Here is a 22895-nt window from a genome sequence, read left to right as displayed (position 1 = left end):
AAAAACCCTCATAGGAACCAGTAAGAGAAGACTGTAAAATCAACAAGGAGCCTCTTTGTTCCCCATCCATATGTATTTCAGCGTAAATACTATCCAGATATAGAAATGGCTGTAGTGATGTTTTGGAGACTGCCTAATTGCAATCATAATGATAAAAAAAATTCTTGGCTTAGGACCTTCTTTAAATATTACTTCTGTTATCTTCCTTTGCAACTCACACTGTTCAAAATGTGTAAATAATTCTATGGAATATTCACAAGTCCTCTCATCCAAAACAAGCATTATTAAAAAAGGAAGCAATGTGGTAGAGGGGAAATAGCACAAATGATTAATGAGTGAGTTTTCTGGAATTGATAAAACTAGGGTGTCTTGTCTTACCTGAGCTGTCTGTTAAGGCAAAGCCACCTTTTGATACAATCCATTGTTTTTTGTTTTTAAATACTACTGGGATGCGTAGTGTCCAACCACAACATATAGTGTCTCAAAGGGGTATCTTGTATGGATATAAATGGTCTATTATACTAGAAATTGGAGTGTCTTTTATTATATTTGTGTTCCTGACCACTTGTTGACCTGAACTGGAATGAAACTGGACCAGTTTCAGAGCTGAACCAGGAATGTATTGACTTCATTCCCTGATGCTCACTTTTGTTTTCTGCATATATGTTTTTGGCTGACAAAACATGGACTTAACGTACGCTGAATAATGGCATATTCTTCTCTAATACCAGCTTTTAAAAATTATGGCTTAATCCACAAGTCTTCTTGCCAGTTCGCCTTTCTTTTCTGGTGTTTGTTTTTTTCAGATCGCAAAAAAATAGTAATGTGGTTTCACATACAAAAACCTGGATGGAAAGAATAGGAAGGTGGGATCGTGGTTGCCTCAGAAGCATGGCAACTCTACAAGTCTGGCATCAGCCACACTAATAAAATCCAATCCAACGCTGTTTTATGACCTTGAATTTATGTGACTGCTGAAGATCAAAGGGTTTCTGTCCCACTGGACTACAAGGTCTATAGTTCATGGTAAAAAAAAGAAAGAAAACCTCATCAAAAAGAACATTTTAGTTGTGAGGCTTTTCATTTTAATCAGCTACAGCAATAAAAGAGCTGCGAGGTGTCCAAAAACATTCTCCAAGATCAGAGACAATCACCCTCTAGTCCACACCGTGTTCTTATTAGATCCAACCACTCTCATTTGACCACACCATTGAACCTTCTGCTGCTACAACTTGTTTGGCATATCTTTTTATCTTAGGTTTCCCCCCTCCCCACTTCTTAACACAAAACTTGTCAGATCGCAGTAAGATTAATGATGCAAGAAGCCTACTCATTAATATTAAGGCGCTACGATTTTCTCAAGATAGAACTTCATTGTAATTGCCTCTCCCAGGCAACAGCTGAAATAAAGTGTGCATTCTAGGGTGTTGCTCTCCCTCTACCTCTTGCTAGAGAATCAAGTCTCATTCATTAGAATTAATAGCTGTACATTTGAAAATAGCCACTAATGTCACTGACTTGTGAAGACTTGTTGAAAAGCAGAAGGGTTATCTTGAACCTCAGCATAGCAGAAGACTTCGTGGCATTGCTTTACTTATTCCCCCCTACGGTTCTTCCTTGCCAGCCAGGAGTAACAGCCTGCCACAGAAAGAGCTTTTTAAGCCCTCCATCTTGCTTACCAGGCACAGGGATGGTCACTTGAGGGCCCTTGGACACTCTCAGAGCCCTTGCACATCCTCCCCAGAGGACCAGTAAGGAAGGTGGCGCCTTGCTTACCAGCCTTTGGGCACAAGGCTTCTGAGAGCATCCCAGGACCCCTGCACGACCTTCCCAGAAGCCAGTAAGCAAGGTAGAGGACTGCTTACCAGCAGGACTCCATCCATTTACTACAGTCATACCTTGGAAGTTGAACGGAGTCTGTTCTGGAAGTCCGTTTGACTTCCGAAACGTTCGGAAACCAAAGTGCAGCTTCTGATTGGCTGCAGGAAGCTCCTGCAACCAATCAGAAGCCGCGGAAGCCCAGTCAGATGTCCGGCTTCCAATAATAGTTCACAAAATGCAACAGTCACTTCCGGGTTTGCGGTGTTTGGGAGCTGTTCTAAGCTGTTCTAAAACCAAGGTATGACTGTAATTTGAAGACTCCCGGTGGAGGATTCGCCCTTCCAACTGCAGCCCCCCAGGTGCTACTTCCCACACTGTACTAGAATGCTCTCCAGCCCTTCTGGAGCAAAGGGGAAGAAGGAGTTGGAAGAAATCATTTTGCCCGTTCTCCACTGCAAATATTCTGTACTTGGAGTTTTGCTCTCTAGAAGTCCAGATCCAGATCCACTGCTGCGTATGTAATGTTTTAAATCAAGCAGTTCCATATATAATATATATGCTTCCGCAATTCCCCCCCCCCCCCCCGAATAGTATTTTGGTAACCTTACGCTTTCTGTTAATCTTCCGTTGCCACATCTCCTACATGTAATTGCATCTCTCATTCACTCACATGCACATTTGGATTCCATAGACACCTCTTAAACAACACAAATATTTTAGTGTCCTGGGGATTTTTGCATGTGTCATGTCTTGAATTATGTTATTCCCAGTCCATGCATTGGGAATAAAATGAAATGCTTGTCCTTGAAGACAATATTAATGCAGCATATGAAACAGATTATGATGGCTGAGGTGTCTCGAGAAAGGAATTTTGATTTTTAAGCAAATTGGCATACAGTATTTGGTTCTTCCAAATATCCTTTCATTGTTAAGCCTCTGATTGTAGTTGCTGAAATTTAAAACAAATGTATTCTTTGTTCAAGGGTTTTTGTTTTTTCAAGGCCACCAATTTTGGGGGTATGCACAAGTTGTATTGTTGTTGTTGTTATTTAATGTGAAGTGTGTGACAGCCCAAGTGTGTTATTGCTGTTTCTGGGTAAAGAAAGAAGCAGCTGTGAAAAGAAGGAGAATATCATGCAATAAGCCAGAAGAGTCTATGAACCTCTTTCTCCCCTAAATTTGTTCCTTTGCCTGAAAAATATTTGTAGGTAAATATATAAAATTTATTGTCAATTCATTACTTCATGTTTCTGGTATTGAGCAGTGAAACCATTTTCTTCATTAGTTTACCTACTTACTTACTTTAAAGGTAAGGGGTAAAGGGACCCCTGACCATTAGGTCCAGTCGTGACCAACTCTGGGGTTGCGGCGCTTATCTCACTTTACTGGCCGAGGGAGCCGGTGTACAGCTTTCAGGTCATATGACCAGCATGACTAAGCCACTTCTGGCGAACCAGAGCAACGCACGGAAACGCCATTTAGCTTCCCGCCGGAGCGGTACCTATTTATCTGCTTGCACTTTGATGTGCTTTCGAACTGCTAGGTTGGCAGGAGCAGGGACCAAGCATCAGGAGCTCACCCCGTCATGGGGATTCGAACCGCCGACCTTCTGATCGGCAAGTCCTAGACTCTGTGGTTTAACCCACAGCGCCACCACAAGCTTCCAAGCAGTTTACAAAGTACAAAAACCATTTGCACATACGTGACTATATGCTTGTATAAATAAAACTTCAAAACTGACCCCTGCAAGGTCTAATTCCCCATATAAAAGATACTAAGAAGACTCATGTTTGCATATTAATTTTGGGAGAGTGTGTTTTATTTTCAGTAGTCATGGTATAATAAAAACAAAGTAGAGACTGCTCCCAGGATGTAGATGGGTGAACAGCTTACACAAGCAAGGGGAGGGTCTCTCTACCAATGGTAGACACTAACTTGTCTTTCAGGAAAATAGGCTTGCAGACCTTTCCCCTCCTCAAAATCTATCCTCAAATGGCTATTGCTAACACATGTATGTGGACCTCAAACTGTTTACCAAAGAAGCGAGTGATGATGATGAGAGTTAGGTATATTAGGTTGCCACTTGCATCCTCCCCCCCCCCCCCGCCCCAGCAGTCCCAACAAGCTTTGCTGCATTCTTGTCCTTGCCTTCTCCGTAAAGAGCAACGGTTAGGGCCTGGGAACTAGTGCTGCAAATGTGCACAAAGATCTCCCAAGACAGGCCAGACTTTGTTGATCTTCTACATCCAGGTACTAAGGGTCCTTCCCTGATAACTCCCTTTCAGGGCTGCTCATACTCTGTTTTGATGAAGTCCCCTTCAGATTACAGTGGTGCCTCGCAAGACGAAAATAATCCGTTCCGCGAGTCTCTTCGTCTAGCGGTTTTTTCGTCTTGCGAAGCAACCCTATTAGCGGCTTAGCGGATTAGCGCTATTAGCGGCTTAGCGGCTATTAAAGGCTTAGCGGCTTAGCGGCTAAAAGGCTATTAGCGGCTTAGCGGCTTAGAAAAAAGGGGGGGCGGAAAAAAATTGCAAGACTCGCAAGACGTTTTCGTCTTGCGAAGCAAGCCCATAGGGAAAATCGTCTTGCGAAGCAACTCAAAAACGGAAAACCCTTTCGTCTAGTGGGTTTTTCGTCTTGCGAGGCATTCATCTTGCGGGGCACCACTGTATTCTTTGTCACTCTCCAGCCTGATTTTTAGTCTCATTTCTGGTGTGTGGTTTAAATGAATAATAAACAATTTCTGTTAATTCCCAGAAACACAGAGTGTGACAGAAAAATTCAATAACCAACTTGAATGTCATGATTTTGGGGGGCTTTTTTTCTTTTTTAAAAATAAAATACATTAAAAATGTAAACAAAAAACAAAAAAAACAGGCCAGGCTTGAGACAGTGACAGCAATGATTGTTCTGTCCCTTCCGTACAGCAGTTCTTATGATGATGGCAGCTTCTCCCCCACAGTGTTACCAGATTTCCTACTATTTAACAGCCCCACAGTGGAAGCAGGGGAGGCAGCTTCTTCACACCACTGTTAATTATCTTGAATCCCCGCTTGCTAACTCCTAAAATGGAAATAGTCAGTGGCATGAATCACTGGTATAGAAGTAGTTCAAATGGGAAAAAAGGCAGGACCAACAGTGTACAATAACTAAGTTACGTACTAAGATATGGGCGTATCCTCCATGAATTTGTCTGTCAAAGTGTGCTTATGTAGTGGTATGTCTCTGAATCCCAGTTGATGGGAATTGTAGGTATGGGGAATGTGTTGTTGTGCTCAGGTCTTGCTTTTGGGCTTCCCATAGGCATCTGGTTGACCACTGTGAGAACAGGTTACTGGACTAGATAGGCCACTGGTATGTTCCAGCCAGGGCTCTTCTTAGGTTCTTATGTAGCTTAGCTTACGTGTAACTTGTATTGCTTTTCACTGATGTGAGTCAGATAGGGCTGGCCAATATATCATCTAAATCTGGTTTGAAGTCCATATCGTGATATATCGGTTTCATAATTTTTGACCAGGCCATATATCGCAAATCATGATGTGTGTGTTTTGTTATGCAAAAATCACAATGTAGGCAAAACTGTGAAGCCTGCCAATGATTCTCAATTCCTGCAGCCCCTGTTAACTCTGCCGGCTCAACTCTCCCCTGTCTCCTGCAGGAGGCAGCGAATCACAAGAGCAGGGGCCGGCAAAAATCACAATGCAGGAAAAACTGTGAAGCCAGCCAGTGCCTCTATATACACAATGATATATATCACAATGTTTCACTGGTAATATATAATGTTGAAAAACAGATATTGCCCAGCCCTAGTGTCAGACCTACTTTCCCTCTTAGGTAATAAGACAGTGTCACTATAAGTGATTGCAGGCATTGCATGCAATAACTAAGGCAATTAAGGCTGCAGTGTTATACATACTAAGTAGGTCCCTGTGAGTTCTGTGGAATTTATTTCTGAGAAAGCAAGCACAGTCTTGCACTGTACGTTTCATGGCAATTGCAGTTATACTTCTTAAACGGAGACTTTTCATTATTTGTTCACAGTCCGAGTTTGAACTCAGGGTCTTTCATATTCGAGGAGAGCACGCGTCATCCATAGCAAAGCTTGAGGAAGTCATTGCAAATTTGGAAAATGAACTGGAAAATACATTATACAGGAGAAGCGAGGAAGCAAAGGATGCCTGTGTGTCGACTGAAGATGATCACCCACCAAAGACATACAGAACTGTATGTATACAAACCGACAGAGAAACTTTTATAAAGCCAAGTGAAGATGAAAGCCGGACAGTCAAAAATAACCAAACAATACCTAAAAAGCTGACTATACCTTGTTTGAATAATAGTGTTTCGCTCACATCGGACAATAATGGCCATGCCTCAGGGAGTGCTGTATCTCAGATGTTTCCTCCACCACCACCACCACCACCACCTCTTCCTGGTTCAATCCCTCCACCCCCAACATTATCACCAGGCATGGGATCTCCCCATCCTCCTCCTCCTCCTCCTCCACTTCCTGCAGCTTTTGCAGGTCAGTTACCACCGCCTCCTCCACCTCCCCCACCAGGATTTTCTCCATCAGGAGCAGGTCCTCCTCCTCCTCCTCCACCACCACCACCTCCTGGATCCAGTTTCCTTTTCAGCAGCACATTGTCATCAAGCCAAGGTCCTCGAAAGCCTGCCATCGAACCTGCCTGTCCTATGAAGCCACTTTATTGGACCAGAATACAAATACAAGACAGCAGGTAAAGTTATGCTTCCCTGTTATTTTGAAACGTATAGTGGAAACCTGTGTGCAGTATTTCAAGATCAACTAAAGCAAAAAGAGATTACATTGCAGAAATATATTTTTTTTTAAAAAACTCAACTCAGGTTTTGAAATGTAGATTAAAAAAAATAATAGGATGGTTTACTGCTAGGGAGTAGCCTTTTTCAAAAGTTCCATAATCCAGCTAACATTCTTGTTCAGAACTGTGCCCTGTGGCACACACAAATAGAGTAATATGACTTGACATGCAGTATTTTTAGTACTGCTAGAGGCATGAGTTACAAAGAACTTGGTCCTAGAGATACTCTGCCATCAGATTAGCTCATATGATAATCCTTAAGGGCCTGAGACACAGCAGAAGTCCATTGGCTTTCCAGTAGCCTATATCACTGCCATTCAGATGCTTGGCTGCTCTTCCTGCCATGCCAATTAAATGCAGCTTAGTGGTACATACAAAGAACTAGTGGAGTTGAGATAGTCAACTTTAGCCTGCTTCTGTATGAACCACATTGTAGGCCTAATACCTGTGCAGTGGCAGCAGATAGCCCCAAACATAGGCTCCAAACACCGACTATGGGGAGCCCTGGGTTCCTGAGCAAATTTTAAATGAAGGGGCTGCCCCCCCCCCCAGATTCCATTTCGCCATGTGTGCAATGTGATGATGTGGCTTGCACACAGCATGTGGCACGTCAGCATGCACCAGCAATGTGTGCGAGTGACGTCAGCATGCCATGGGCATGCCAGTGTGATGTGCGCACACTACAGGCATGCCAATGTCACACGCAGTGGCTGTCATGGGAGCAAGACGGCACACATGTCCCCAACAGTGGATGTGTGATCAATCCTAGCCAACCCCCCGCCCACCAACCTTTGGTTCTAGCTCCTGCACTTTGCTTAGAAAGAGAAATGGTGTTATGTCTCTCTAGGCTAGAACAACACTTCTCACATTTCCCTAGTAATGGATCTGGTTTTAGTGGCATCATCAAAAGCCAGGGCTTTGCAACACAATGCTGTACATGCCTTCTCAGCAATAATCCCCACTGACTTGCACAGGACTTCAGTCCCAGGGAGGAATTCAGTGTCACACACTTATTGTTCAATCAGCACAAGCATTTCTGCTTGCCCAAGCTCCTTTCTGGGGTCTCACCTGTTGCTCCAGAGTAGATTTGGGTGAGGCACATTGGGAGGAAAGGGGGGAAAGCCCCATCGAGTTAGCAGGAACCTAAGTGACATAACTTTTACTAATTAGCTAAGCACAATCTAAGCACAAGTCAGTAAGTAACATAGTTTTACTTGCCTGGAAATACATCTCTCCACCAAGTACTGATTACTGCATAGCAAAATTCCTAGAATTTATACAAAGGAATGCCTTATATGTAAGTTGATGTAGGGTCCGCATTCTAAAGTGCAGTGATGACTGTTGTATTGCCCCTAAGTTTGTGATGAAATGTCCTCCCGCTCACCCTAGACAGGCAGCTCTCCTGCCCTTGCCTGCCCACTTTCTCTGTTTTTTCTTCTTGTTGTTCTTTGCTTAGCTTGATGAAGACAAAAGGCTGGACTATGAATTCATAGAGATCAAATAACAAAGAGCAATAACACCATATCCTTATTTGGAACTTCTTTTTTTTCTGTACGCATGAGTTCTCTACTCCCCTTCCCTCCTCCCTGTGTGTGTCTGGCTTTAGTGTTTCTGTCTTGGCTACCGCTATTTTTTCATAGGATCTTAGAGTTGGAAGGGGAGCAAGGAGTCCAACCCCCTGCAATGCCGGAATCTCAGCTAAGGCATCCAGTACAAATGGCCATCCAATTTCTGCTTAAAAACCTCCAAGGAAGGAAGGAAGGGTATCCAAACTGTGAAAGCGTGGGTTGATCCCTGCTGACAAACCAAGATAGGAAGCCAGGATCGGATTAAGATGTCTGAACCAGGTTTATGTGCCCAAATGTTGAGGGAGAGACATTAAAAATGTCTTTCCCCCATTACCAAATTTCTGTTTTCTATCTGTTGTGGAAGTTGGTTAAGAGTATATCTCCGTCAGCAAATCAGTTGATACAGCCCAAGCACCATTCTATGACTAAATGTGGTACTATATTAAAAGTAGAATTCATAACATTTTCTTCATCTGCATTACTCGAATCTGGTTTACTCGAATCTGTTTGCATTGTAGAAGACGTGTCCAGGTCTGATACTTTAATTTCTGAATATTGCTTATTCTGTGAGCCTTGATTTTTTTATTTTTAATGTGAATTTAGCAGGGGGGAAAGGTGAGTCTTGATATGAAATGACAAGTAGGAATATAATGTCATGTGAGTGACACCTGCTGGAGGGAAAATACCAGCTGCTACTAATAAAACCAAAAGATAATTTTCTTATTAAGAATCTGTAGTTGTCAAAGAAAAGCAATCTAATCTCTTTTGTTACTAAAGATTCTGAAAACGGAGAATGAAACATTAAAATGAGATTGTTTTTAAAATTATAGATGTCACCATTCAGTGGTAATACTAAGTGTAATATTACTATGAAGAGGCGAATATGGAAGATACTGTCAATATTTGGCTAGGTTGTGCTTGCATTCTGCCTAGAATCCCCTCCCCACTATTTTGTATATGTTCAGAATACTTGTCAGATCACCTGCAATCTTGAGTCCATGCAAATAGCTTAAAATAATAAGTAATACACAATCTGTGTATTGAAGAGCTACACAATCTATGCAGCGGTGAGAAAAACACATTGAATATGCTAACCTTCCCCAGTTTGATGGCTTTTAGATGTCGTTGGACTCCAACTCCCATCAGCCCCAGACACCATAGCCATTAGTCAGGGATGATGGGAATTGCAGTCCAGCAACATGTGGAAGGTTCCATGTAGGGGAAGACAGGATTACAAAACAGTGTATTGAGCAGTATAAATATTTGGGTATGGAACTTCTTTCTAAATAGTAGGCCAGTCCAAAGGCAGATGTACTAAATATTGATGGAGTTTTAAATATGTGGTAAAGTAAGTAAGTAACTTTGAAAGAGACATTGTGGTAATTTTATTTTGCCTTTTCCCAATTTTAGTCAAAACACGGCACCAACTCTGTGGGATTCTTTGGAAGAGCCTGACATATGTGATGCCAGTGAATTTGAATACTTATTCTCCAAAGAAACAGCTCAGGAAAAGAAAAAGCCATTAGCAGAGTCTTATGAAAAGAAAACAAAAGCCAAAAAGGTATCACTGCATTGCGACCTTAACTTAATCTTTTTAAATAATAATAATCTAGGTTTTTATTGAGTATCTTTCTTATATGCATTTTAGTTTGCAATAATACAACAAGAACAATGAAATACAAAAGGATCTTCAAATGACAGGTCTTATATGTGGTGGCCCCAAATAATCTGTCATTGTTTAGGATGAGATTTTTCTTTTCAATGATTGCTCACACCTGGGATTGAATTGTCTTCAGACTTGCTTTGAAGCTTTGACAATAGGATTAAGTACTTAACTATGGCTATTCATACTGGAATTTTGTCACATTCTTATTAATGGCTTGAGAACTCCATTAAAACAGAGCATAAACATTAGCACCACACACAAGCCTAGACCCCAATTCATGTTCAGCTGGGGCCAGGAGCAATCTGTGTGCTGGTGGGGAGCCATCCTCCCCACAATGATGTCACTGCAGCTTAATTTGATGGGGCTGGTACAGGCGAGGGCAGCAGTGAGGATGAGATTGTGTGGGCACACTGGCCTGCTCCACCAGTGTCCTTGTGTAGCCCTGACCCATCCACCATCTTTCCCTACCCAAATCCTGTCCAGGTAAGCTACAGCAACAATGGTGTCAGGAGGGTGACCTCGCAGCTCCACAAAGGCTGCTGCTGGCTGGGGCAATACAGAAAGAGCATGGTAACAGGGCAGAGCAGACATCTTTTCTTCTACATGCTAATAGACTCATTTCTCATTGATAGCCAGCTTGAGTGTGTGAATGCATGGAGATCTGTTGGGTTGATTCTACCCACACCCAAAGAACCTAGTTCACATCAGAGTATATATGCAAATATTAAGCCACTTTGGGAAAATTCTCTTCTTGAAAGCATTAAATAAATATGTCTGTACACTTTGAAGTTCAGTTAATGATCAGGCATCATAGAATGGGGTCCTAGAATCTGGAATGTGGGTGGTACTGTGGTCTAAACCACTGAGCTTCTCAGATTTGCCGATTGGAAGGTCACCGGTTCGAATCTGCATGATGGTGGTGAGCTCCCATTGCTCTGTCCCAGCTCCTGCAATCTAGCAGTTCGAAAGCACGCCAGTGCAAGTAGATAAATAGGTACCGCTGCGGCGGGAAGGTAAACGGCGTTTCTGTGCGCTCTGGCACTCATCACGGTGTTCTGTTGCACCAGAAGCGGTTTAGTCATGCTAGCCACATGACCTGGACAGCTGTCTGTGGACAAACACCTGCTCCCTCGGCCTGAAAGAAAGATGAGCGCCGCACCCCATAGTCGCCTTTGACTGGTCTTAACGGTCCAAGGATCCTTTACCTCCCCCATCTTTTTTACTCATTCTTTACACAACTATCGTGTTGCCAAGGTGCACTGATATTGTACTGATATTTCCCACCACATACACACATAAAATGTGAATAATAGGCATACAACCACAAACACTTATATAACACATTGTGGAGCTGTAGCCAATCAGGGCTCCCAGGTGCATGCTTTAGTAAACATGCCTGTCATTCACACTTTGTGGCAAGGCATAGGTGTTAAAGCCATTGTATTTGTAGCAAACTTGATGGCTGTCCCATGTACGGAATGAAAAATGTATAGAGAGTAGGATTTTTACATTTGAATATTCACAGTATTATTTATTTTTTTCTATATCTACTGGATATTAATGATTCTTGTGGATGCTAACATTCAATTTGATGCCGTTATATTTTCTTCCTACAAAGTCAAGGGGTAAATGTCACATAATTTGTGTCATCTGCATGATCTAAATAAGACTCCATCAATCACCTTTGGCTCTTTAGTGCTATGATTATCATATCAAAGTCAGAAAAAGAAACCCACTGAAGATAATGGCTTTTCTGTTGTCCATTATCTCTAACTCATTTCAAGTAATTATTAGCACATGTTCTCATTTACGATGAGTGTCAATATTTTTGAATGAGAGTGGTTTTAAAAAGAGGATATATCCGTCATCAGGGTTTTTTATGTTTTTGCCTATTTTGTAATTGTGAGATAATGATAATAACAATTACAACATTCCACAATTCTTGAAAAGATGGCTTCATAATTCAGTGTTACACCATCCTGGGTCAGAATGTTATAAGAATGCTGCCAATCCTAAATATATTTACACAACATTAAGACCATTAAGACTAATAATAATATGGTATTATAAGTATTATTTATTTTGTAAAGGTCCCATTCCTAAATATATTGCTCACTGACTTATTTGGAACTAGTAATGGGCCATTTCATGCAATGTGCGTGCTTGTGATCCCATCCTTTCAATTCTGATTCAAAATATACTCACTGTGAACTCATACAAGTGAGTAGCTTGTCAAAGGGCCTGTATCCTTTTGTGCCCCTGGTAATTGCACCCCTGTTGTTGTGCCATAAGTGGTTATTCTTCTCTCTACTGACTACATGTTAGAGTTCCAAAATCACAATATCTGGTCATAGCTGATCACTCGCAGGACTTGATCACTGCAAGAATATTCTGAGCCCAGGTTAGCAAGCTTGATAATCATTAAAAAACACACCAAGATATGTGTGAATTGTCCTTTACTTTCAGAGAAGAACTCTTTCTCTGCATAGTTTTTGAGTGTCTGACATGCTGACCTGGTGAGATTCCGCTACGGACTGGTCTTACATAGTGAGTGCAAGCTTTTGCTGCAGGTGGTGGATTTCAGAGGGAGCACCATTTTCCTAATTCCTGCTCCTGTGAGCATCGGTCTGCAGCATGGTTCGGAAGGAGGGATGTTATTTTTGAATTTTTACTTTTAGTACTAACATGACCAAGGCTTGCACTGGCTGTGACAATCCCCATGTTTGTACAAGGGAAAGATGAAGCATGGGATCGCAGCATTTACATTCTTGTCGCAGGCTCTGGAGATACTGCATCTATTTCATTGGTATATTTAGTAACCAGAGAAGAGGCAGACAGTTTGCTGCCATGTCTGTTGCTTAGGCGTATCCTGCCAGCTGGCGTATCGTTATCATCAACTGGCAACAGCTAGGAAGTTGGTTGCTTACATACTACTGTCATCTGTGCACAAAGTGCGTACTTCTGGGAGCTTGAAGCATCTTTCACTAGCTGGGGCCAGATGGAACAATCTGGTCTTTCCAAAACTTAATTTAGTGCATACCCACTGAATCTGTAATCCACCAAGATAAAAGCTGCTTCTCAGCAGTGCATTAAGGCTTGCAAGTGCACTCTTTTTGCAACGCATATGCCTGGTGGGCTGCATTCAGCTTGATGGTTACAGAGGAGAGAAGGAGGGAAATCACAGAGATGTAAAAAATGATGCATGGTGTAGAGAAAGACGATAGATTTTTTTTTTTCTGTCTCAGATAATAGCAGTAGGTGGCATCATTCAGTGAAATGGAATGTTGGAAGATTTGGGGCATATGAAAGGACGTACAGCACATATTGTGCTTTTAATTCTGCTTGGAGCCACCAGCCAATTCTGCTGGGAACCCCAGCCAGATGGGCAGAGTATAAATAGCATATTATTATTATTATTATTATTATTATTATTAAAAAAGCTGTTCCATCACACACAAAAATACTGCGCTGTAAAAGGAACTAAAGGAATGAAAGGAATTAAAATTAGGACAAGAAGCGCCAGCATTATAACCAGTAAAACTAATGTAATACAGTAAACCCCGTTACTGAATGCAGCATTTGGGATAGCTGGCAACTTAGATGGCTTTAAAGGGGGATACAGTGATGCCTCGCAAGACGAAAAGAATCCGTTCCGCGATTCTCTTCGTCTAGCGGTTTTTTTGTCTTGCGAAGCAACCCTATTAGCAGCTAAGCGGATTAGCGCTATTAGCGGCTTAGCGGCTATTAAAGGATTAGCGGCTAAGCTGCTAAAAGGCTATTAGCGGCTTAGCGGCTTAGAAAAAGGGGGGGAAGCGGGGGGGGGGAATCGCAAGACTAGCAAGACGTTTCGTCTTGCAAAGCAAGCCCATAGGGAAAATCGTTTTGCGAAGCAACTCAGAAACGGAAAACCCTTTCGTCTAGCGGGTTTTCCGTCTTGTGAGGCATTCGTCTTGCGGGGCACCACTGTAAGGCTATGGAGGATAAGATACTCTGCACTACCTCCAGTATCAAAGGCAGTATGCCTCTTGATTCAATAGCAGATAGCATGTTGGGACAACAGCGCTGATCTGCCTTCCAGTCAGTCACTGTACTGCTCTTTACTTCCCAGTAAGAGTTCAGCTGCTACTCAAGGCTAACAGAAAGCCAGTGTGCCCTAGGTAGGCCTTTATTCTCTTGACTTAACAATTTTGTTATCCAGTGTGACAAATTTCAGCCCTACAGGATTTTTGATCATTTTGCTCAGACTATTTCAGGTAGCCAGAGTCTAGTTTGGCATTTATAATTGTGACCATATGTACTTTCTTCCCATAAAAGGCTATAAATATAAAGCTTGTTTTGTTCTGAAGTGAACCTCTCTCTAATAGTTTTAAATTATGTAATATTAAAGGCATTTTCAGTTTAAAATAAGATACTGGAGTAGGAAAGTTGTGCGAGCTAACCTGATCCTATCTTTAGAGCGTACCTACAAATGTAGTAGTTTCAAATATAATATTGCCAGTATGAGGTGTCGTCTGGAAAGGTTTTGCCTCAAACTAGGCATGCCTAATGGGGTTTATGACAGCCTATGAATTTTCCTCTGAAAAGGGTCAGCCTGGAGGTCAGTGAATGCTATACAAATTGCACTCTACTTAAGCCTTTAATTACCCCTATTAGAATTTAATCTGCTGCCAAGTTCATCAAATAACATTTATAACTTCAGAAATGTCTGTGACAAACTTCCATTTAACTTGTAGATTTACTCTATGGTAAATTTTCTTCTGTCCCTCTAATTTTTTGTTATTAAAAATTGTTTTGTTATTTAAAAAATTAGTGAATGGAGACCAAAAAAATTGCACCCATTATTTTGTAGACATGAGTTCAGAAAATCTCTGAGCATCCATCATCCTTTTATTCTAAGAATTGAAACTGGGCACGTTACAGCCAAAGTTAACTAGCTTTAAATCCCATTGGCATTGGGTGCAGACTAAGTTGGTTCAACTTTTAAGTCCTGTTGAAATCTGTAGGAGCAGTTAAGGGAACTGAAATTAAACTAATTTACACTGCTATCCTATACACACTTGCCTGAGTGTATGTCTCATTGAATTCAACGACATTTATTTCTACATAGACATGTATATGTCAGGAGCCCATCCTACTCTCGAGTAGGACTCTGGCGGAGACACATACCCAACTGGCATGTTCTCTCCCTCCTGGTCGATTGTTCGGGAGCTTCAAAAGCTTTCTTCTACCCAAACATCACAGCGACTGATGCCAACAGACCTCGGCACACTTAGGGATCCTCAGAGTCTTTGCAGCTTGCATAACAGTCCTCAGCAACTCAGCATTTTGGCTAATCTACTTTATTTACATATAAACACACACGGAGCACTGCAACATGGCTCCCTCTCTCTCTAGCATCAGACAGCAAAGAGAAAGAACAAAGGACAATAGTCCCACTTCACGGAACACCGGAACACAAACATCCTGTCTCCGTCACTTCCCACACTGTGGAGTGAAAACATACACCATCATGTGATAGACAACAATCCCATGACTGCAATCACGGAGCAGGAATCTTAACAGTATAGGCCCTGCACATCTGAATCTGTCAGGGCCAGCCCTACCATTATGCAGAGTGAGGCATTCGTCTCAGGCAGCAGATGCTGGGAGGTGAGAGATGTTGGCTAAGTGTCGAAGAGCGGAATTGTGTGTGCCACACAACATGCCCTGTGCCTCCTAAGAGAGCTAGCCACCCTTAGCTGTAGCAGAGGACACTGTCCTTTTGCCAACATCAAAGTAAGATTCAACTGCCAACATAGTTGCTTTCTGTATGTGAAACAGGAGGAGGTGCCATTTTGTCTTTCACTCTGAAGCAACAAAATGTATTGGGTCATCCCTAATCCAAGTCAGAAATCTTAAGTGGAAGAGTTACGCACACACCCTTAAATTTGGTGGCAGGTAAAGGTGATTTTTTTTCTTGGAAAGTATACATAGATTTTATTTTCCCATTCTATAGGCAGATACATAGTGCCATAAAAATGAATTAGAAATAATTCTAGGTTACACTTATTTGCTGGATTTCAATAATGGTTGTAAAGCTCTCATTACTGTTGGATTCACAGAACTGTGTGTAAGCTTTCCCCCCTCACAGCAATGTGACTTTTCATATTATCATCTATTCCTGGCATACAGTTTTTTTAAAAAAGAAAATACCATGAAAGATGAAGGGGAAAGGAAGTCACATTTAAGTCACTTTTAAAAAAGTGTTGGCTTGCTTTACGTTTCACATTTATTTGGACATTTAAGTATGACCAACTATTTTTATTTCCAGATTATCAAACTGTTGGATGGAAAGAGATCTCAGACTGTAGGAATTTTGATTTCCAGTTTACATTTGGAGATGAAGGACATACAACAAGGTGAGTGTTGCTTGCATCTTGAAAGGAACCTTGTGCATGGAGATGTTTTCAGAAGTTAATAATAATAAAATAACCTTCAGATGCATATTTTACATCACACATTCTATAGCTGTGCGTCCCTCTTGTTCAGCATCATGTGTTGCACAGGAACCAGCCAGATTCTTCCAGGAAACATGAAATAGGCAGTAACTTTTCCTTCTGCCTGCTTCCCACCCCTGCAATTGGAATTCATAGGCACACCGGCTCTGAACTGGAAGTTCCACTTAGCAGCCCTAGCATTCAGCTGTTGCTACACCATAACTGCCACTTACTCCTCTAGTCCACTTTAAAATCTAAGCTAGTGATCATTGATCCTACAGCAATGAATTTCACAAACTGATTATGTGTGAAGAAGTTGGGGGGGTTGTATGTTCTCAGTCCGCTGCCAATCAATTCCATTAAGGGGTCTCAAATTGTAGTGCTATGAGAAAAGGAGAATAATGCTGTCTATTCTGACTTTTCCTATACATAGAATCATAAAATTGTAGCATTGGGAGACATCCTAGGGATCATCTAGTCCATCCCCCCTGCAATGAAAGAATCTCAACATGCTGTTTCCCCATCCAATCTGAAACCATAGCAGTTTTATTGCTGCCCCACGAGGACCGCTATACCATGCATAACACTATAAATATCTGCCTTAGTTGCCATTTTTCTTAAATTCCTAAACATGCCTAGCCTTTTCTCATAAGAAAGACGTAAATTATTTCACACATTTGTATAATCGCTTGCTTGAGAGAGAGTAGGCACTCCTGTCCTAGGAATTGGCTGTGTTACACCTAAAGTGGCTGTCTTGTAGAGATATCTAGTTTCAGCCCTCTTGCAGTATTCCTTCCTATGAAGGAGCAGCAAAGCAGCAAGCTCATCGGCCAATCAACAAATTAAATTTTTGAGTTTTCTGATTTTAAGATGTCATTTGAGCAGTAATTGGTGTGTTAGGACTGGGAGGGATGGGATTACAGTTTACCAGAGCATAGTAACAATCATCATCATCATCATCTCTAGTCTTGGCAGCCAATGTCTGCTCATGAGAGGTGAGACAGAGACAATTGTATCCCCTGTTGCTGGCACGTGTTAGGATAGATGTAGAGTGAGTCAAGGTAGTGACAGCAAGGTCACGTGTACATACACCTGTCCCAGCATATTGTTTCATAGGACCACTGACCCACAACCCCTCCCCAAATGCACAGATAAGCTGTTACTGTCTGTGATTCCAATATCATCAACTGATGACAGAAAAATGATGAAAATTTGAATGAAAGGTTGGGTCCAGAGATAGATGGTTGGAATTCTACTCATGCAACTGGGGTTCTCCTGGTTCACGACTCAGCTGCTGCCCCTGAAGACTGAGGGAACATTTAGTACAGAGTGTGATGGGACTGGAACAGGGAGGAGGGGCTGCAACAGAATAGGGAACTTGGCCCTTCTGCTTCTGCAAAGACATGTCTGGATCCAAGCCATAATGCCTGAAGAAATTATTTTTAAATAACCTCTGAGCTTGCATCAACGTGACACTCTTTCTGCTCCGAAAACCTATCGCATCCGCAGATGTCCATGCAAAACTAGGGAGAAGATAAAAGAGAAGCAATAGGAAGACAATGTAATGCTATCTCAAGGTGGTGTCGGATTTTTGCCTTGAGAGATTTCCACCTTCGGTTGTGTCTAAGCCCAGTAACTGACATACTTGGCAGTTTTCATGTTGTCTAGCAATGGCAGTATGTGTAGCTCTGTACATCTGGCACACATATGGTTTGGTTTGCATTTGATTACTAGCCAACAAATTGAGGACCGCCACATTTGCGGGAGGAATCATCCACAGATGTTTCTTAGGAGAGGGTGACATTTTCTATCCCTGAAAAAGGTAGAACGGCTCTATCGTTGCTGGACAAAAGGCAACAATATTAAGCACAGAGAATGGTTTTGTTGCCTTGTGGTGTAGTTTGAGCTCCCCGTTGGAAGAAAATCAAAACCTTTCTGTGCCAGATTAAAATAGGGGATGTGTCTCATAAAAAGCAAATATATATTAGCATGTCATTGCTTCTTTCTAGGCTGGGCATTCCCAGACCTCTGTCTCCTCAACACCATTATTGACTGGAATCAAAGTGCTTTTCACTACTTATATATCTTTGTGGACATACAGAATGACCTTGTAGGTCTCCTTCTTGGAAAATAATTGATATCTGTAGGAAATCCTAAAATGCTGCTTAGAAGTATTTGCAAATTTGTAATAAGTGCTCATTCCAAGGACAGCATGGAACATCAGGGGTTTGTCAGGATCCTTTCTTTATTAGGTACCCCATCATTCACTCCCACGGAAGTTCATTTGAGACCCAGGCAATTGGAACTTTCACCTCCTTCATAGTGTATGAATGTCAGCAGAAGCTTCGTCAGGCTTCTTCCTTCCAGCACAGCTGCTGTGCAGCTACAGCACAAAACAGCACATCGCTGACCGAGGCTGCATACACACACCATACACTTAAAGTATATGCTGGGAATTGTAGCTCTGTGCAGGGTAAACTACAGTTCTAATGATTCTTTGTGTGGGGAAATGCACTTTAAATGTATGGTGTGGTCTCAACCAAAGCCTCTGTTACATTTTATACTGATGGCGTTGGTGAGGGTGCACAGCGAATCATTTCCCTGCAATTTGGCCCAGGCACAACTTTTCCATAGCACTCTTTGCTGTTTAAATAAGGCTCTGTTTGCTGCAGATTACCCAAGAGCTTTGCTGATTTTTGTTCCTAGTGAGAATGGATGTTTGAGAGACTCCCACACCCCCAAATTGAGTAGAAGGTTCTTCAAGCAGTTTCTTCTACGTTAAAGGCATACATAACGTCCTGCAAACAATACGTTTCCTCAAAGCCTTAGCTACAACCCTCTTTCCACAGCCCATCATCTTGCAACCACCCTTTGATGTGCCATGGTTCAAGTAATTCAATAAGCTTTTTAAGAAGGCAAAACAGAAAGCCACATTTTGAAGCCTGCCTTCACATTAGTTGGCAAAGCAATATTTTTAATATAAGAAGGTGCTTTTCACTAAGTGTCGTCAGTGACCCATTTAGCCCAGTATTGTGAGTTCTGTCAGAAACATTCAGTGATCTCAAGCAAAGGATTTTCATGACTCTGCGTCCCAAAGTCTTTTATTGGGAGACCAAACTTGGAGAATTGATTCTGGGGTTTCATTCATGCAAAATCATGCCCTTTGCTGCCTAGCCAATGTAAGAGTTTAACATAATAGCAACAATAATTTCACAGTACCACCAAATTATATATGCATTCAAAGTTCTAGAGAGGTCATCTCCTTAGCAATTTGTGGGGGGGAATGGTAAAGTACTTTTCAACTTTTCTTGTAATAAGTTCATGTAAAGTTTATTCTTTGCCTCATGTCAAATATCTATCCAGTTACAAGGTCAGGAAAACTGGCAGCCGTGAAGACATATATGCATCTCAGTTCTACCCTGTTTAGTGAAACTATTGAGTGAATTTTGTACTGAGAATATTTTCTCTGGCATATGAAAAAGCCCTGGATAATTTGTGATTTTGCTGGTTATGGAAGACACATGAGAAAATCATTCAACAGCTGTATTGCATGAATATGATTGATAAGGAGCTGCTGGTTTTGGTAACAGATTACTGTATGCAGAAGTTAAAAACTATGTCACTTTTATAGTATATAACTTCTCTCTCTCTGTGTGTGTGTGTGTGTGTGTGTGTGTGTTGTCCATATAATACGGAGCAAGCTCTAATATACAACTCAGAAGTTGGGAAACAATTTCCTTTAAACGTTATTTCCTTTGTTCTGGATAATTTGCAGCATATGGTTTTTGTGAATCTGCCTACGGGCACCAAGCCTGATGTGGTTAGGTTAACATGAGTTGCCCGAGTCTTTTGCTCATGACTTCATGCAGCAGTTGAGCTTTCCTAACCTCCTAAGCCCACTTTTATACCCAGACTGCTTTTCTGCCTCATTAATCTTATAGCATTTTTGCATGACAGTCAAATAGTAGAAGGAGCTTTTTGAGGAGCTTATGCATCTGAAATAAAGAGGCTGGATCTGTTAATTTTTTTATCAGTGTAGGATTTATCCCATGCCAACAATAAAAAAAAAAATCTGTGTTTGTCTTCAGTACCAGATAGTACTGTAATTCTGGTATATAAAATAGGTAATTTGATAGCCAAAATGGCATAGTGTTTGGAGTGTCGGACCTGGACCTCACCTAAGAGACCAGAGAGAAGCTCCCTGGGTGATCTTGGTCCAGTCACCAACTCTCAGCCTAACCTACCTCACAGGGTTATTGTGCGGATAAAATGTGGAGAGGGAGAACCATATACAGTGGTACCTCGGTTTTCGAACGTCTCCATTGACGAACATTTCAGTTTATGAACGCCGTAAACCCAGAAGTAAGTGCTTCGGTTTTCAAACACGCCTCGGAAGTCGAACATGCCATGCAGCTTCCGCTGAGTGCAAGATCCTGAGGCCTAGCTGTCGGCTGTTTAGTTTTCAGTTTTCGAACATTTCAGAACTCAAACCGTCTTCCGGAACGGATTACATTCGAAAACTGAGGTACCACTCACTGTACACTATTTTGAGCTTCTTGGAGGAAAGGAAGGAAATGAATGTAGTAAAATTATTATTTTGTGGGAGTAATTACTTAGAATATTTGCTTTTTGGAAGCTGCCAGTCTCTCATGTGAGCAGAATTTCTGCTAGTTAAAGCTTTCTTAATTTAGAGGACTATTTAGACTTAAATCTTTAAGAACTACAAATGCCCACAGCTTTATATGCTCTCAAATTAATTATTAGGCTTCCTTAAATCTTGTTCTATCAATACATTGTTCACACTGTTTTGGGGGGGAAGGGGGCGGGAAATGCAGGTTTGAAAAAATAGTGAAATTTTAGATATAAAGTGTGTGTGTGTGTGTGTGTGTGTGTGTGTGTATACTGGTATATATGCAAAGTTGTTTTTATAGTAAGTTTATTGTCCTGCTGCCGTCTTGTGTAATGCAGTTAGCAAGTATTTTTATGTGCGGCACTTAGGCTGAATGCATGGTGCTGATCTGCTTTTTGTCCTTGCTGACGGTTATTTTATCCTAATGGGCACAATACTGTGCTAATTATCCTTATGTATATAAATTCTTCTTGTTGTGAGCAGACACCATAGGGCCACATAAAAACGTTTGCCTCAATTTCCCTACAAAAAAGGAGTCCAGAAACCAGACTTGTCCTAGTAACAGATTTTTAAAGGTAGAGGAACCCAATAAAATTACCAGCTCCTCACAGCATGCATCTATTTCCTTTCGACATATTGTGAGGTGTAGCTGAGATATCCTAACCAAACTGACAGTGTAAGAAGGACGGCTCACCAAGATTAAACGTAAAAATGAGGTTTTAGCAGCTGCTTTGGAATCCAGTTTCTAAATGTGTTAGGCTTTGCTGCAATAATCTCACCTTAGTGAATTCAGGCAGGGGCCCTGCAGCCAAATGTTGCAGTCTGGGCTCAGGTAACTGTGGGGGTGGAAAGATAAAAGTTATCATAAAAGACAAGAGTCTCTGTTCTAAACTGGGTCTTATTTCATGTGCACAAAAATATTTTTAGGATAAAGATAATTATCTAATCCTCTTTTTAGGATATTTTTGGGGGATTCTAGTGCTTAAAAGTGTAACTGATCTGCATGCAGGTCAATGGAGCATGAGACTTTCATATGCAATGGAATGTTTGGTGAGGCCTGGGAGGAGGACCAATGGGGTCATTGAAGTAGCCCCACCTCTGGCCTGAAATGGAACAGCCCATTCCATTACAGGACGGTTGCAAGATACTTTCTCTTATCGCAACTCTGCAGTGGGAGGTGAGACTTGCCAAAGGTCAGGTGGAGGTGGCTTGCAACTCACCCAAAATATGGGGGCGGGGGAAAGGGGAAGAATCAAGCAGCATTTGATATGTAGGCTGTATGTGTGTCGTTTGAGTGACAAAGGCAGGAGTAAGCCATGCTGGATCTACAAATTTTGCCGGGGAGGGGGCAAAAGTCTGCACTGCGAACATCTCACACTCTGATTAAACTAAACATAAACTTTGACATTAACATTAGCATTCACACCTAGGTCAGTTTTGGTCTGACCAATGTATGCATTCCTAGAAGCTCAGTCCAAATTTTTCTGACAGTAACAGCCATTCAGCAGTGGAATGGACTCCCTCAAAAGGTGGTGGACTCTCTCTTTCATTGAAGGTTTCTAAGCAGAGGTTTTCTGGCTATCTGTCATGGATGCTTTAGCTGAGATTCCTGCATTGCAGGGAATTGGACGCGATGACTCTCAGGGCACCTCCCAATTCTACAATTCTGTGATTCACCTTAATAGAAAGGTGGCTTCTTCCATTTTAAAGGATGCATGAGCAGAGCTGTTCTCTTCATTGAAGTAAATGGGAAACCCTGTTCACAAAGGCACTAGATATATGTTGTTGTTATTTAGTCGTTTAGTCGTGTCCGACTCTTCGTGACCCCATGGACCAGAGCACACCAGGCACTCCTGTCTTCCACTGCCTCCCGCAGTTTGGTCAAACTCATGC

At 41.7% G+C, this 22895-nt stretch overlaps 1 protein-coding gene across 1 annotated transcript in view; it reads left to right on the top strand.

Moving 5' to 3' along the window:
- Window positions 1-22895, top strand: part of FMN1 (formin 1) — a 118065-nt gene that overhangs the window by 41380 nt on the left and 53790 nt on the right. Inside the window, exons 4-6 of the mRNA XM_028722014.2 lie at window positions 5863-6560; window positions 9641-9791; window positions 16207-16294. Coding sequence (XP_028577847.2) covers window positions 5863-6560; window positions 9641-9791; window positions 16207-16294 — 937 coding nt within the window. The remainder of the gene's footprint in view (window positions 1-5862; window positions 6561-9640; window positions 9792-16206; window positions 16295-22895) is intronic.

Source organism: Podarcis muralis, chromosome 1, assembly GCF_964188315.1.
Source record: "Podarcis muralis chromosome 1, rPodMur119.hap1.1, whole genome shotgun sequence".
In the NCBI taxonomy this organism is placed as follows: Eukaryota; Metazoa; Chordata; class Lepidosauria; order Squamata; family Lacertidae; genus Podarcis; species Podarcis muralis.
This window is presented reverse-complemented; position numbering and strand designations above follow the sequence as displayed.